General features: G+C 40.9%; 1 protein-coding gene across 3 annotated transcripts in view; it reads right to left on the bottom strand.

Moving 5' to 3' along the window:
* rif1 (replication timing regulatory factor 1) overlaps positions 1-16,314 on the bottom strand; it is a 95,126-nt gene that overhangs the window by 39,492 nt on the left and 39,320 nt on the right. For 2 of the 3 annotated variants that reach the window (XM_038790007.1, XM_038790005.1), the window contains exons 13-21: positions 15,908-16,018; positions 15,428-15,490; positions 15,041-15,141; positions 13,747-13,833; positions 5,940-6,013; positions 4,082-4,262; positions 3,786-3,893; positions 1,796-1,945; positions 832-928 (exon numbers count right to left, since the gene is read on the bottom strand). In XM_038790007.1, the coding sequence (XP_038645935.1) occupies positions 832-928; positions 1,796-1,945; positions 3,786-3,893; positions 4,082-4,262; positions 5,940-6,013; positions 13,747-13,833; positions 15,041-15,141; positions 15,428-15,490; positions 15,908-16,018 (972 nt within the window). The remainder of the gene's footprint in view (positions 1-831; positions 929-1,795; positions 1,946-3,785; positions 3,894-4,081; positions 4,263-5,939; positions 6,014-13,746; positions 13,834-15,040; positions 15,142-15,427; positions 15,491-15,907; positions 16,019-16,314) is intronic. The other variant, XM_038790006.1, reaches the window with a different exon arrangement.

The following is a 16,314-nucleotide window of genomic DNA, read 5'->3' as shown; positions in this document are numbered from 1 at the left end:
GAGAAGGGAAAACATGTAGAGGTTAAGTTATTCCTGGTAATTACAAATGCAAATAATCCAAGCGGGCCTTCAAAATTTAACATTTAGATATTTAAAACATTTTTGCGAATCTTTCTAATCAAGCGGTTTAATGTTAGTCCTCGCTTTGTCAATTATAAGGACATCCAGTTATATAGAAAAAACACTTCTGGCCACCAATTTTGTTTTAAACCCAACTCAGAATTTTTGGGTTTAAAAAATAAGAAAAAATTATTAACCATTTCTATTGCAAACTTAGTACAGTATCCAGTTAGAGGCAGCATCTTGCCCAGAATCTATGTTAGCTAGGATCTGGGCTGTGACTGTCTAAACACCATGCTTGATCTGGATTCAATGGACAGGGACAAAGAACAGCAAGCTAATCTATGCTAGCAATGGCAAATGAAATACAATGCTTTATTCTGACATTATGGTTCTCAGCCACTAACTGCGCAGGGAAAAATGAGCAAATTACTTCATACTTCATGACAATTTCTATTAAATTATAGTTAAAAAAATGAGACACAAAACAAGGCTGGTAATAAAAGTTATTTTAACCATTTAATTGTCAATGACCAAATTATAATGACCAAATCAGGAGTTCTGATTTACTGCCTCTTCCTAGTTCTTAAAGTTATATTTGGACAGATGGATAAGAAAAATAATTTATTGCCTCATAGTAGATAGAATAAAGTGAATCTGTGGTAAAAACTGCTTAGATAAAATCTAACCTTTAAAGCTACTAAGCTACAATTCTCTCAATTTACAGTGAGCATTTATGGTGAAGTTGGAGATGGGGAAGGGAGTACTTACTGTTTGATTTTTGCTGAAATTTCGAGAACTGAGAGAAGTCTACACAGTCGACCATCACATTCAGGACATGAACAATGGCATCCAATGTGGATAAGTTCTGGAGAAAAGGGAGATGAAAGCACAATAAAAGTTTCCTTTTACTCAATTGTTAAGTTTTTAATGCAAGGTTGAGTGATCCATCAAAATCGGCCTTCAACCACACTATCTCAGACAATTCCAGAGTTTTCATCTCAACAATCAACCCAGTGCATTTTATAAGCTGATTATATTCAAGACCTTCCTCAAAATTAGTATTAGTATGTCATAGATTAGCAGAGGTAGTAACCCAGATTCACTTTCTATACTATTTGCCACTTGGTATACCTCTCCAATCTGACCTCTCAGCTGGCTCCTCCCAAGAAAGAGCCCTAGGTTTTCCAGTTTTCCTTCATAAGCCATGTTAGGGATTTAGTTAGAGATTGTTCTCTGAACTGCCTTGAATGTGTTTCTTTGGATCATGATGACAGTACTGAACGCAGCAAACATGCTGCTGTCCGAATCTAAGCAACACAACAGTTAAAGAATGACATCCTCCAACTTGCACACAGTTTAGGCAGCATAGTTCAATTTGCTGGTTTATTTAATGCTTGGTGGACATGACGAAGTTTATGAAAGGTGTACTATTTTCCCGTCTTATCCCCAATTACAACGGGGGGGGGGGGGGGGGGGGGGGGGGGGGGGGGGGCAATTAAAGCACCCAATCATCTCAAAATCTATGATAAAGGTGTATAATTCCTGCACAGTTGCTGGTGTTCCTTGTTCTAGGGATTCATGATTCAAATCATCGGAAACAGGTAGAGGTTTTAGGTATTACCTTCCAATGCTGCCAGATCAGAGACAATATGTACAATTAAAGCACTCAACGCTAAAATTTGATAAATCAGTTCCACCTGATAAACACCCGACTGCATACAGAGACACTTACAGTTAAGGTGACATCATCCAGTGTTGATAAGATTTTGGCACTTAGTTCCTCACAGCATACATTGGCTTCTGCAGTTGCCACCAGAGCTGCGCAACGAGCAAATGTTTTATACAACTCAGCCCATGTTCTCAACAACGACTTCATTGTAGGCTGAAGAGCAGAAGGGAAAGATTAATTTTTCACCTTACGGTTACAAAAATACATATCCATTCAATACAAAGAGCATCAATGGCATTCTTCTTACACTGCCTTTAACCAAAAAGTTTAAATGCACATCTTTTAACATATGCACAACTGACCAATTTTCCGGTGACTACAATTGTAACCATTTGTTTAAATGGGCTGACACAGCAAGAATGTTATTGTCACCCAGCCCCCACAGCAAAAATTTAATCTCTCCCACTTATAAGCAATGCCAACTTTAACCAATACCCCTTCACACCACCGCCATCCCAAGTGACCCACAATTTCTGTCTTGATCACCTGCTCTCCATCCCCCTAAGAAGAACATACGAAATAGGAGAAGTAGGCCCTTCGGGTCTGCCCCGTTACTCACTAAGATCATGGCTGTTCTGTTTACGTTGAGTTCCACATTCCTACCTATTGCTGATAACCTTTCATTCCCTTGCCCAACAAACATCTGGGTACCTCTGTGTTAAAAATATTCAGTGACGACGCCTCCAAAGCCCTCTGTGGCAATGAGTTCCAAAGTCTCTCAACCCTCAAAAGAAAAAGATTCTCATCTCTGTCCTTGAAGAAGAACAACGGCCATAACCAATATCATCACCACCACTCCATTACAAAACTAATAGAGCTGGAGGGAAGGCGTTTAAAATTATGGAAGCTTTAGAAGGAGTGAACAAGTTACTTTTTGCAGATAATGAGCATAGCACCCGAGGATATAGATCAAAATAAAAACTGGGCGAGAGATCAGGGACAAATAGCTTCCTGGCCCTGGAGTAGGTTAGAGGGGTTGAAAAACTACACTCCCTGCTCACAAGGTGCTGGGGTCAAGTTGAATAAACTAGTCCCAGTAGTTTGTGGCATGATTGAGGCATTTAGAAAGTGAAGAGAGGGGGAGGTGTAAATGGCTAAAAATAGCACATATTTCCAGAGAAATCTCACGAAAGGAACTGGACATTCACGAAATCAGAATTCAACTGTTGAGATGGGAGAAATTTCCTGTGGAATCTGGATGGATGGGTTTAATAGGTCAAATGATCTTTGCTTAAACTTTGAATTCTTAAAGGATTTCAAAATGGAGAACAAAGTAATTTTTTCTTCAAAGTCTTTACTGGTTATGGAACCAATGATGTTTAATTGACTGCACTAGATACAAATTCGCTGAACCTAAGCTACTGCAATGCTGACTAAAATAAACTAAAATTGTAAAGTTGAAGATGCACGTACAGCCAAACTTCTATTTTTGTCATGACTTGGATTACATGGTACAGCACAGAAGGTGGTCATGGAGCCCAATTTCTTTACAGTGTTTATATGCCACAAGAACTGTCTCTGAACCCTCTTTAACTAACAGCATATCATTTTATTCCTTTCTCTCGGTGGGCTCATCTATCTTCCTCTCAAATGCATTTCTAACGTTCACCTTCACTACCAAGTTCTGCATTAATTCTATTTGAGTAAAAAGAGTTTCTCCTGCTTTTTCTATTAAATTGATTGATGATTATTTTATATATGTGTGATCCCTAATTTTGGTCTTACCCCATCTCAACGTTTGCTTTATCAAGCCCTTTCATAATTTTAACAACCTCTATCAGGTTACCCCTCAGCCTCCCCTTTTCTTAGAAAAAAAAAGAGAGCCCAAGCCTGCTGAGCCCCTTACTGACCCCTAAGTTCTGGTTTCAAACTTGTAAATTGTTTTTGCACTTTCTCCAGTGCCTCTATATCCATTTATAATTGAAGACCAGAACTATACGCCATCTGCCTATATTACATAATTTTTCTACACAACCAAGAAGAACATGGTTACCTGTGGGAAATTCTGTTTTGAAAACAAGTGATTGATGGGTAGAGTCAAAGCAATGTACATAGCACCAAAATTATGTTCCAGTGCATCCCCTTGATTTACTTCATTGGTCTAAAAAACAAAGAATAATGTAAAAGAAAGGAATCTTTACAATACCTTAGGTTTAAACAAGTGTAGACTTTTAATAGCTATACTGAGTATAAAAAAAATATTCTAGAGAATGTTAATTTTGCAAATCGCGGACAAAAGCTACAGGGAGGGAATGGGAAAGGAAGCATTCCAATCTATAATCGTCATACCTGGGTCACCCGTTCAGTCAATGGGTTAACGACAATGCTCCACATTCGCCAAAGGTGCTCCTTATTCATGACTAGTTTTGCAGACTGGTTAATTAAATTTAAAACTGACTCACTGAATGCCAATGAGCACGTGGGACCAGACAGTCCATATTCAACAAGCATCTCGAGGATCATGAAAAATCTGAATTGTAGATGAGAAATAAAAATCAGTAAGAGGTGCTTGCTAGAAATATTCCAACAATTATACAGGTCACAAATTTCCAAGTAATTAACTGCAATTTACTTTAAGAATTTGCTTGAAATATTGCTACAATTTGTGAGCTTCCATCTTAAATGTACAACTGACCCTCTAGCATCTGTTACCAAAATACCAAAGCTCCACCTCAGTAAAGTTATATGCATGATAAAGCAAATGCAAGGTATCAGATGAATTCAACTTGAAAAGTACATGGCACTTCAAACCTTGCTCTTAGATCTCTCCATTGGATTTATGTCTTTCTAAGATCATAAGAACTGGGTTGACTACTTGATCCCTCAAGCCTCCTCCGACATTCAATAGTCATCTTCAACTGACTGTGGTCGGAACTTCACTTATCTGTTTACCCCTAACCCTTGGCTCCTTTCTGGATAAGTCTCCCTAACGTAGCCTCAAAAATTTAATAATGCAGTTTCTACTGCTTTTGACTAACAACCTTTAGAAAATAAATTCCTTCACCTCTCCATCTTAAATAGGAAGTTCCTTATTATTAAACTGTGCCTGCAACCCACCCTCCTAAAGTTCTAGATCCCAGTAAGAACCCTACATTTCTCAAAAAAAAATCACCCCTCATTATTCTAAACTTCAATGAGCACAGGCCCAAATTGCTCAACCTTTCCCCTTCATCCCAGGAGTTAGCCGCGTGAATTTTCTCTTCACTGCTTTCTTTGCAATGGTCTGACCAATGTCCTGTATAGTTGTAACATTTCCTTACTTTTACACTCCATCCCCCTTTCAACAGAGGCCAGGTTTTCATTACACTCTATATACAAGCTTCATTTTAACAGAACTTCGATTTTCATAGTGCCCTGCAGATGCTGATACCAGACAAGCTGCCATTTGGTCCGTTGTGTTTGTCCGGCTCTCTGGAAGTACAATCTAATTTAGTCCCACAGTTTTGCTTTCTCTATAGCCCGTCATTTTTTCTTTGCAGGTTCACTTTCTTTTTGAAAGTTACTATCTGCTTCCACCATTCTCACAGACAGTGCATTCAAGGTCATATCATATCGCGTAGGAATTTCTCATCTCCCTGTGGTTTTCGCGAATTATTTTATATCTGCATCTTTTGGCTATTGATCTTTGATCCTCCCTATCTACTCCATGTTCAATGTTTTTGTACATTTTCACTGTTTTGAATCCGTGGGAAGGAGAAAGGCGACTTTACTTTAACAAGGTTAAAATTATAGTCATTATAATTGGAAAAAATCACCAGCATAAAAAACATACTTTAGGTCAACACAAGATCACAAAGGTTTTGCTCCACTAAACAAACAACCTTCCCACAAATGCAACACAAATTTGCAATCCTTTGTTATGTTAGTCAACCCCTACTTCAAGCAACCTAATCAAGAACGGTCAGATGTGAGTGATGGTTGATAAGTATTGTCGAAGATTCCAGTCAATGTGCATTTAGATTAAGGATGGTTAAAAATTCATTATTTTTCCCACAAAAAACAGCTGCAGAATAATACCTAGAAAATGAATTAAAATTCCCAAAATCTAAATCAAAGCCCATATGAAAGGGTACGTTATCTGCCAAACACATGTAGATATTAACATATTCTTAACATTCTTAATGCCAACGATAAATTGCAGACACACCTTTCTTCAACCACACAGCCTTCCAGTAAACTGTTGTGAAAGAGGAGAATAATCATGAAGAGTGCTGGAGTGCCCTGAAAGTACAATACAATGCCAATTAAACTCATTAAATACAGACCACACAACAGCAATACACTATTAGAATCATAGAATTTCTAAAGCGCAGAAGGTCATTGAACTCATCGAGTCTCTGCCGACCCTTTGAAAGGGCAACCTACCTAGGCCCATTTCCCCCCCCCTCCTCCCCAATCCCCAGAAACCCACCTAACATGTACATCCCTGGACTAATGGGAAATTTTATCATGGCCAATCCACCTAACCTGTACACGTTTGGACTGAGGAAACAGGAGCACCCGGAGACCCATGCAGACATGGGGAGAAAGCGCAAATCACAGTCACCCAAGGCTTGAATTGGCACCGTGAGACAGCAATACTAACCACCGTGCTGTCCTCTATTTCGAAAAAATTTAAACAAAGTAATAGAGGGGTTTTAGCACAGAACTGCAACATTGGAAACAGAAATGTGGTTAGTCCATTAATAACGTACTCCCAATATACCTGAACATAAATTCACGGCAATCACCTTGCACACTCAAACCACAGACACATCGAACTAGGAATATGTTCAACAAACTCAATATACACACTGAGTTACAATGATAATCGAGTGAATGTAAAGTTCTTACTTTTTGCAGGTTTCATCACAATGGAACCCACAGGTAGCTTTCTCAGCCCTCAGTTTAGTGTGAGAAAGCAACATTCTTTTACCTCCACCAGTCTGCATCAATCCTCCGAAAGGGCACCCTACGTAGGCCCACCCCCTCACCCTATCCCCATACCCCCGCACGTTGATCATGACCAATCTACCTAAACTGCACATCTTTAGACTGTGGGAGGAAGCCTGAGCACCCGGAAGAAACACACCCAGACACGGGGAGACTGTGGCCAGGCAGTCACCTATCCAAGGCTGGAATCAGACCCTGGCACTGTGAAGCAGCAGTGCTAACCACTGTGATACTAGCTTTAAACTAAATAGATCTCTATAGAATGATTTAAGTGACATGTTTTGTGCAAAATTATTAACCTGTAAATTTGCCGTAAATAGCCAGTATTTTTTGTAATACAAGAGAACAGAGATAGAAAATAACAGATAACAGCTGAAATTCACAACACTGACCAAGACACAGCAAGCGATAGCAGAGACTGAGATTTTCTTATAGAATGAGTTGCAAATTGGAACTTAAGTGAGTCAAGGAAGATTAACTGTGAGCCAACTATTCCCAAGCATAACTAGGTCTTTTAAGACATAAGAATTAGGAGCAGGAGTAGGCCATCTGGCCCCTCGAGCCTGCTCCGCCATTCCATGAGATCATGGCTGATCTTTTGTGGACTCAGCTCCACTTTCCGGCCTCAACACCATAACCCTTAATCCCTTTATTCTTCAAAAAACTATCTTTATCTTAAAAACATTTAATGAAGGAGCCTCAAATGCTTCACTGAGCAAGGAATTCCATAGATTCACAACCCTTTGGGTGAAGAGGTTCCTCCTAAACTAAGTCCTAAATCTACGTCCCTTTATTTTCAGGCTATGCCCCCTAGGTCTGCTTTCACCCACCAGTGGAAACAACCTGCCCGCATCTATCCTATCTATTCCCTTCATAAATATGTTTCTATAAGATCCCTCCTCATCCTTCTAAATTAGCCTCACTAACACCTTATACAATTGCAGCATAACCTCCCTAGTCTTAAACTCCATCCCTCTCGCAATGAAGGACAAAATTCCATTTGCCTTCTCAATCACCTGTTGCACCCGTAAACCAACTTTTTGCGACACATGCACCAGCACACCCAGGGCTGTCTGCACAGCAGCATGTTTTAATATTTTGCCATTTAAATAATAATCCCTTTTGCTGTTATTCCTACCAAAATGGATAACCTCACATCTGTCAGCATTGTATTCCATCTGCCAGACCCTAGCCCATTCACTTAACCTATCCAAATCCTTCTGCAGACTTCCAGTATCCTCTGCACTTTTTGCTTTACCACTCATCTTAGTGTCGTCTGCAAACTTGGACACATTGCCCTTGGTCCCCAACTCCAAATCATCTATGTAAATTGTGAACAATTGTGGACCCAACACTGATCCCTGAGGGACACCACTAGCTACTGATTGCCAACCAGAGAAACACCCATTAATCGCCACTCTTTGCTTTCTATTAATTAACTAATCCTCTATCCATATTACTACTTTACCCTTAATGCCATGTATCTTTATCTTATGCATCACCTTTTGTGTGGCACCTTGTCAAAGGCTTTCTGGAAATCCAGATTTACCACATCCCTTGGGTCCCCGTTATCTACTGCACTGGTAATGTCCTCAAAAAATTCCACTAAATTTGTTAGGCATGACCTGCCTTTTATGAACCCATGCTGCATCTGCCAAATGGGACAATTTCCATCCAGATGCCTCGCTATTTCTTCCTTGATTCTAGCATCTTCCCTACTACTGAAGTTAAGCTCACTGGCTTATAATTACCCGCTTTCTGCCTACCTCCTTTTTTAAACAGTGGTGTCACATTTGCTCATTTCCAATCCACCGGGACCACCCCAGAGTCTAGTGAATTTTGGTAAATTATCACTAGTGCATTTGCAATTTCCCTAGCTATCTTTTTTAGCACTCTGGGACGCCTTCCATCAGGGCCAGGAGATTTGTCTACCTTTAGCCCCATTAGCTTGCCCATCACTACTTCCTTAGTGATAAAAATCATCTCAAGGTCCTCACCTGTCATAGCCTAATTTCTATCAGTCACTGGTATGTTATTTGTGTCTTCCACTGTGAAGAACGACCCAAAATACCCTGTTCAGTTCCTCAGCCATTTCCTCATCTCCCATTATTAAATCTCCCTTCTCATCCTCTAAAGGACCAATATTTACCTCAGCCACTCTTTTTTGTTTTATGTATTTGTAGAAACTTCTACTATCTGTTTTTATATTCTGAGCAAGTTTACTCTCATAATCTATCTTACTCTTCTTTATAGCTTTTTTAGTAGCTTTCTGTTGCCCCTAAAGATTTCCCAGTCCTCTAGTCTCCCACTAATCTTTGCCACTTGCTTTTTCCTTCAATTTGATACTCTCCCTTATTTCCTTAGATATCCACGGTTGATTTTCCATCTTTCTACCGTCCTTCCTTTTTGTTGGTATAAACCTTTGCTGAGCACGGTGAAAAATCGCTTGGAAGGTTCTCCACTGTTCCTCAACTGTTTCACCATAAAGTCTTTGCTCCCAGTCTACCTTAGCTAGTTCTTCTCTCATCCCATTGTAATCTCCTTTGTTTAAACACAAAACACTAGTGTTTGATTTTACCTTCTCACCCTCCACCTGTATTTTAAATTCCACCATATTGTGATCGCTCCTTCCAAGTGGATCCCTAACTATGATATTATTAATTAATCCTCTCATTACACTGTGCCAGGTCTAGGACCGTGTGTTCCCTCGTAGATTCCATTACATACTGTTCTAGGAAACTATCGCAGATACATTCTATAAACTCCTCCTCAAGGCTGCCTTGACCGACCTGGTTAAACCAATCGACATGTAGATTAAAATCCCCCATGATAACTGCTGTACCATTTCTACATGCATCAGTTATTTCTTTGTTTATTGCCTGCCCCACCATAATGTTTCTATTTGGTGGCCGATAGACTACTCCTATCAGTGACTTTTTCGCCTTACTATTCCTGATTTCCACCCAAATGGATTCAACCTTATCCTCCATAGCACCGATGTCATCCCTTACTATTGCCCGGATGTCATCCTTAAATAACAGAGCTACACCACCTCCCTTACCATCCACTCTGTCCTTCCGAATAGTTTGATACCCTCGGATATTTAACCATCCTTTAACCATGTTTCACTAATGGCCACTAAATCATAGTCATTCACGATGATTTGCGCCATCAACTCATTTACCTTATTCTGAATACTATGAGCATTCAGGTAAAGTACACTTATGTAGGCTTTTATACCTATTTTGAATCTTAACACCTCTTATTATCAGTAACCTCTCCTAAGTTATATTTCCTCTTAACTTTTCTCCTAATTTTCCTTGTCGTTGAACCCATATCTTCATGTAACAACCTGCTGCCTCGCTTACCATTTATGGTTTTACTTCCTGTTTTACTCCTTTTAGTATTACTGGGCCTATTCACTGAGCTCCCCTCAGTCACTGTACCTTGTACTGTCGTCCTTTTGATTTTTGACTATGTCTTCTCTGCCTTACACTTTTCCCCTTAATGTCTTTTGTTTCTGTCCTTGTTTTACTACCTTCCGACTTCCTGCATTGGTTCCCATCCCCCTGCCACATTAGTTTAAAGAAGTTTACGTTTTGTTGCAACAGATTGGTGGTGCTTTAAACTATCGCAACACATCATGGAATGGTAGGATATACATGTAAACATCTAATAATGCTTGGCCTCCCAAATACTTACAAAGCCAGCTCAGTTAAATCAAATGAGAAAGAAAAGCTTTCCAGGAGGTTGGAGATAAAGGATTGGGAGTAGACTGGAGTTCCAAAAGGCTCACCAGGAGATTGAAGCATAACAAATCAAACACAGGTGAAATCAAAATGACATTAGCGTGGGCAGCATGGTAGCACAATTTCTTCCCGGCTCGGGACACTGTCTGTGCAGAATCTGCACGTTCTCCCCATGTATGCGTGGGTTTCCTCCGGGTGCTCCAGTTTCCTCCCACAGCCCATAGATGTGCAGGTTAGGTGGATTGGCCACAATAAATTGCCCTCAGTGTCAAAAACAAAAAGGTTCTGTGGGGTTGCTGGGTTAGGGGAATGGGGTGGAGGTGTGGGCTTAGCATGGTTGCTCTTTCCAAGGGCCAGTGCAGACTCGATGGGCTGAATGACCCCCTTCTGTACTGTAGATTCTATAACATTATCAACACAAGAGCAGTAGCAGAAACCCAAGACTTAAGGCACTTTTCAATTTTTGTTTTATTTAACATTTTTAACATCTGATCGCAGATAAAGGAGCACAAGAATCAGGAAAAGTTTAAAAAATGGAAGGTGAAGTTAACATAAAGGAAGGAGCTAAATAGCTGGTAAAGTGTTTTTCTTAGTCTTAAGTGTATTTCTATTATGTCAGTTAATAGCCTAACAAGGATGGGTAAGGCATTGCAGCCCCATAGAATGCATATTCTGTTCCATTTGAGGATTTCCAGAATGCTCCTCTTTTCCTGGACAATATACAAAGGAAATGTAGTCAGCTGGAGGAGCAGGTGCACCCATGAGGCTGAGCATTAGATGGATTTGATCACCTATAAGCTCTTGGGTGCACAGGCAGAGAAGGATTGGTAGACAACCAGCAGAACCTGACTGCATATCACTATCCAACTGGCTTTCAATTCAGTATACTTTGAGGGAGATGGTTCTTCTCGGGAACACCACCAGAGTTAAGCCAGTACTATGGGTGGCCCACTTATGGGATGGAAAGGCAGAGGAAGGTCAGGAAAGTAATTGTGGTAGAAAATTCAACAGTTGAGGGACAGATATTGCAGCTGCAAATGTGATTCCAGGATAGTGCAGTGCCTCCCTAGGATCAAGCTCAAGAGCTTCACTGAGCATGCGCAGAGCGTGTGTGGTGGTGGTGGTGGACGGGGGAGAAAGAGGAGGAGGAATAGGAGAGGATGGGATGGAGGCATGCGAGAGAATGAGGTACAGGCCTGACTGCAACGGAAGCCACTCCAAGCAGGTAGCTCGGCAGCTTTCGCTGAGTGTGCTGTTGCCAGGCAAGAGGGATAACCTACTTTGAGAGTGTGTGTGTCTATTAGAGGCACTCCTTCCCTACCCCCTGCCCAAGACCCGTAGTTTAATCCTCTGCACCTTGGCCTCTCAAGTCTAGCACCACAGCATATTCCAGAACCAACCAGGGAATAAGCAATCTTAGACCAGTAACGTAACGTGTGATGAAGCAGGGTTAACTAGTGATCTCGTAGCCAAGTAATCATAATATGATTATGAGCGGCATGGTGGCTCAGTGGATACTACGATAGTGACGTTTAAGGGGCATCTTGACAAATACATGAATAGGATGGGAATAGAGGGATACGGACCCCTGAAGTGCAGAAGATTTTAGTTTACATGGGCAGCATGGTCGGCACAGGCTTGGAGGGCCAAAGGGCCTGGTCCTGTGCTGTACTTTTCTTTGTTCTTTGTTCACTGCTGTCTCACATCTCCAGCGTCCCAGGTTCAATTCCGGCCTCGGGTGACTATCTGTGTGTGGCGTTTGCACTTTCTCCCTGGTCTGCCTGGGTTTCCTCCAGGTGCTCCGATTTCCTCCCAGTCCAAATATGTGCAGGTTAGGTGGATTGGCCACGCTAAATTGGCCCCTAGTTAGGTCGGATTACAGGGATAGGGTGGAAGCATGGGCTTAAGTTGGTGCTCTTTCTGGTGCAGACTTGATGGGCTGAATGGCCCCTTCTGCACTGTAAATTCTATTCTATCATGAATTTCACATTTGCTTTTACATAGAATTTACAGTGCCGAAGTAGGCCACCCGGACCATCTCATCTTCACCGGCCCTTGGAAAGAGCACCCCACTTAAGTCCACACCTCCACCCTATCCCCATAACCCAGTAATCCCACCTAACGCAAGGGCAATTTAGCCTGGCCAATTCACCTAACCTGCATATCGTTGGACTGTGAGAAGAAACCGGAGCACCCAGAGGAAACCCACGCCGACACGGGGAGAACCTGCAGACACACCACAGATAGTGACCCAAGCCAGGAATCGAAGCTGGGACCCGGGAACTGTGAAGCAACTGTGCTAATTGCTGTGATACCATGCCTCCTTTAAGGGTGAGCACTCGGATCTCTGACTGTAGGCATGGTTCTGAAGAATTCCCAACACTGTACCAGTATTAAAGAAGGGAGGAAAGGTTAGCACGAGTCATTACAAGCCAGTTTGCCGAATAAACATAATTGAGGGGCCCAGACACGAGTGGATAGCAACGACCTGCAAATAGGTCAATAACAAACTGACAGGTTTAAAGTAATCTGTGGAGGAATTATAATAATAATAACCTTTATTATCACAAGTAGGCTTACATTAACACTGCAATGAAGTTACTGTGAAAAGTGCCTAGTCGCCACATTCCAGCACCTGTTCGGGTACACAGAGGGAGAATTCTGAATGTTCAAATTACCCAACACTACGTCTTCGGGACTTGTGGGAGGAAACTGGAGCACCGGGGGAAACCCATGCCGACACTGGGAGAACATGCAGACTCCACACAGACAGTGATGCAAATGGGAATCGAATCTGGGTCCCCAGCACTGTAACGCAACAATGCTACCCACAGTGCCGCCCATGCTGTCAAGAGGATTTGAGAAGAAATTACTTCATCCAGAGGGTGGGATCACTACCTGATCAGCTGGTAGGGGCAAAAATCCTCATCACATCTAAAGTCCTTGAAGTGCCATAATCTACTGGAAAACTGGATAACTCATCAGCTGGCAGGCATGATAGGCCAAATTGCTTTATGTGCCATAATACTTTCAATTAGTTCTTTCACACATTCTACCAGTCAGCTACAGAGCAGAAAAGTATAAACCTATACATGTTCACTCAGTCAAGATATAATGCTAGAGTTGGCCCAAATAAAACTATCCAAGAAATGGGGGTGGGAAGTTATCTTCATGCATACAAGTATCAGAGGAAAAATGTAATGGAACTTCAATCATCACTCCAGACACATCCTTTCCCATGTCACAACAAAATAACACAAGGTACATGCATACATTCAGAATGTCCATGTTGGCGACCTGGTATGCTGGTGATCCCAAGACCTTTGGAGAGAGTCCTTTGACGGTTGCCTCTATGAGAGCCTGGAGAGAAAAGCAAGCAATTCAGTAACAGTGTCAGTCATATTCATGAATTGCTTTCCCTTTCACGACAGGGGCATACCAATTTTTTTTATTTGTGACGCACACAAGTTTATCAGTTATCCATTTATTGTTTTTAATCAAACTACCAACCTTATAAGAAATTAAAAGTATTCCTCAGAAAACGTTCTGCACGAAAACAGGTGAAGTTAACAGAATGGATAGGAAGGCTCAGGTAGCAACAGCAATGTGTGGCCAAACCACACAGAATACAAGGTTCCAGATTTAAGCTTTCCAATTCATATTGAGTCAGGATGACAGTATTAGTCTCCGTATCTCAACTGCACATGTGAGTTGAGTGAGGGGATAGCATCAACAGTTAATGGTATCAACACTCACCAACTAGGGTCAAGCGTGAATGAGCCCCTGAGCAAGGTACCGGAGGATAACTAATGCCTAAGGAACCAGAGGCACATGAAGAGGACAAAGGAGCAGAAATTGGCAAGGAAAAAGTAAAACTCTAGTGTTATCATTCAGAAGAATGTTACTGCAGATCAGTGTATATTTTATATATTTTTAAATTTTGTTAGCATCAGTTCAGTGCAAATGTTAGAATTTATATTTGAACAAAGAATTTTATCACTAATGGGACCTCACAGCTCCTGGAAAAATATAAATTTTTTTGAAGCAGCTTCACTATTTCAATGCCCCAGATTGAGCAAGTAAGTTAATTTGAGACCAGTCTGCCAGCCCAATCGGTGCATTGCACATCAAGTAGCAAATCACACAAGTTGCACACAGGACTGAAAGGTGGCGGTAACTGTCCCATGTAAAATAAGTAGAATTGAAAAACACATCTTCCACTTTTTAATAGCAAATAATGATTGGGGAAGGCAGCTAGGTTCTCACACATTTAACCCTGGTTTCATAACAGAACAGTTCAGCATAATTCTGCGGTTGAATTCTTAAAAGATAAAACTGAACATTTTTTGTTCATGCCAATCAAGAGGAAACAAAATGCATTTTCAAGTCATTGGTACACCAGCACTGAGTAGGCGGTAAACGGTAGTGTGCCTCCAAAGGTAGCTTTTATTTTTGATAGCACTAACACAGACTAGACAGACTTATTTAGAAACATATATGGACTACCATTTACTGTTAAGGTTCTGCTGGCTAAGTATTTCAAAAACACAAGATTTAATGTACTTACCAATGTTTTGTGAGCAGAGATAGTATCTGAATTCACTATCTGCTGCAATGCTTGCAACAACAGCGTCAATACCTCTGATGCTTGTCGCTCCTTCTTTGAGCCTGAAGTTAAAAGAACATCTCAAAATTAGGAAAAATATGTTTTTGCAGTCTTCTGCATAAATCAAAGTGTCTGATACAGTTCTGCTTAACTGCATATAGCAGTTGAGGATAATATAATAAAACAGGAGAATCGTTAAAGATTAATTTCTTACACACACCAACCGTCGAATTAGAGCAGTAATGGCCTGGCAGCAAGGGGCTCACACTCTCAACTGCAGTTAGTGAGCTGTGGAAAGAAATATAAAGGGAAGCGATCCTCAGAATAAATGCACAAGACTTCACCAACCTGACTCAATGGCATTTTTCACATAGCTGATCAGATGCTTCCAAATAAGATTAAGCATGGCATCTACGGAAGACAAAAATGAAAAGATAATACAACATGGCTGCCATATATTGTGAACAATGGAAACCCGAAAGAAAACAGTGGCAGTAGTTACTAGGTCTGCTAACATTGGTGGAGAGTAAAACAGTTAGCATTTCAGGTTGACGGCTTTTCAAAGGAGTTAATCAACCTGACCCATGAACTCTCCCTCTCCAGAGGTGCCATCTGACTGAATTTTCAATTCATAAACTGCACTTAATTTGGTCAGCTATTACCAACATTTATCTCAAATACAGTCAAAACAGTTTAATTCTGCATCAGAATTACCCTTTCGAGAGATAAAAGGGTAGGACTTCTTATATCAACTTTGCGATTGTCAAACGTTACACTGTGCTGCTGTATTTTGGTTAAACACATCAAAAATCATATACTATGATTTACCTTCTCCCAGTTTGCCAACAGAAAGGAACGCATCTCTGACTGCAGTTATCAGGGTTCCAGCATTTTTGCAAAAGAACGAAGGGCTATTAATTAATGGGTGCTGCAGAGGGTCTGTAGGAAATGACAATGGCACATATTACTACGAGTGGGAAGCAAGCATCATAAAGGCTAAAATGATACATGTAGACACATTAGTAAGAAAGTTTGCATGGCTTTTTTCATTATTTGTTTCAGTCTTACTTTCCTTTACCTTTTTTATTTAAAATATAGAGTACTCAATTCATTTTTTTCCAATTAAGGGGCAATTTAGCATGGCCAATCCACCTAGATTGCACAGTTTTAGGTTGTGGGGGCAAAACCCACGCAAACACGGGGAGAATGTGCAAACTCCACACGGACAGTGACCC

The sequence above is a fragment of the Scyliorhinus canicula genome, chromosome 2 (assembly GCF_902713615.1).
Source record: "Scyliorhinus canicula chromosome 2, sScyCan1.1, whole genome shotgun sequence".
NCBI classification, from domain to species: domain Eukaryota; kingdom Metazoa; phylum Chordata; class Chondrichthyes; order Carcharhiniformes; family Scyliorhinidae; genus Scyliorhinus; species Scyliorhinus canicula.
This window is presented reverse-complemented; position numbering and strand designations above follow the sequence as displayed.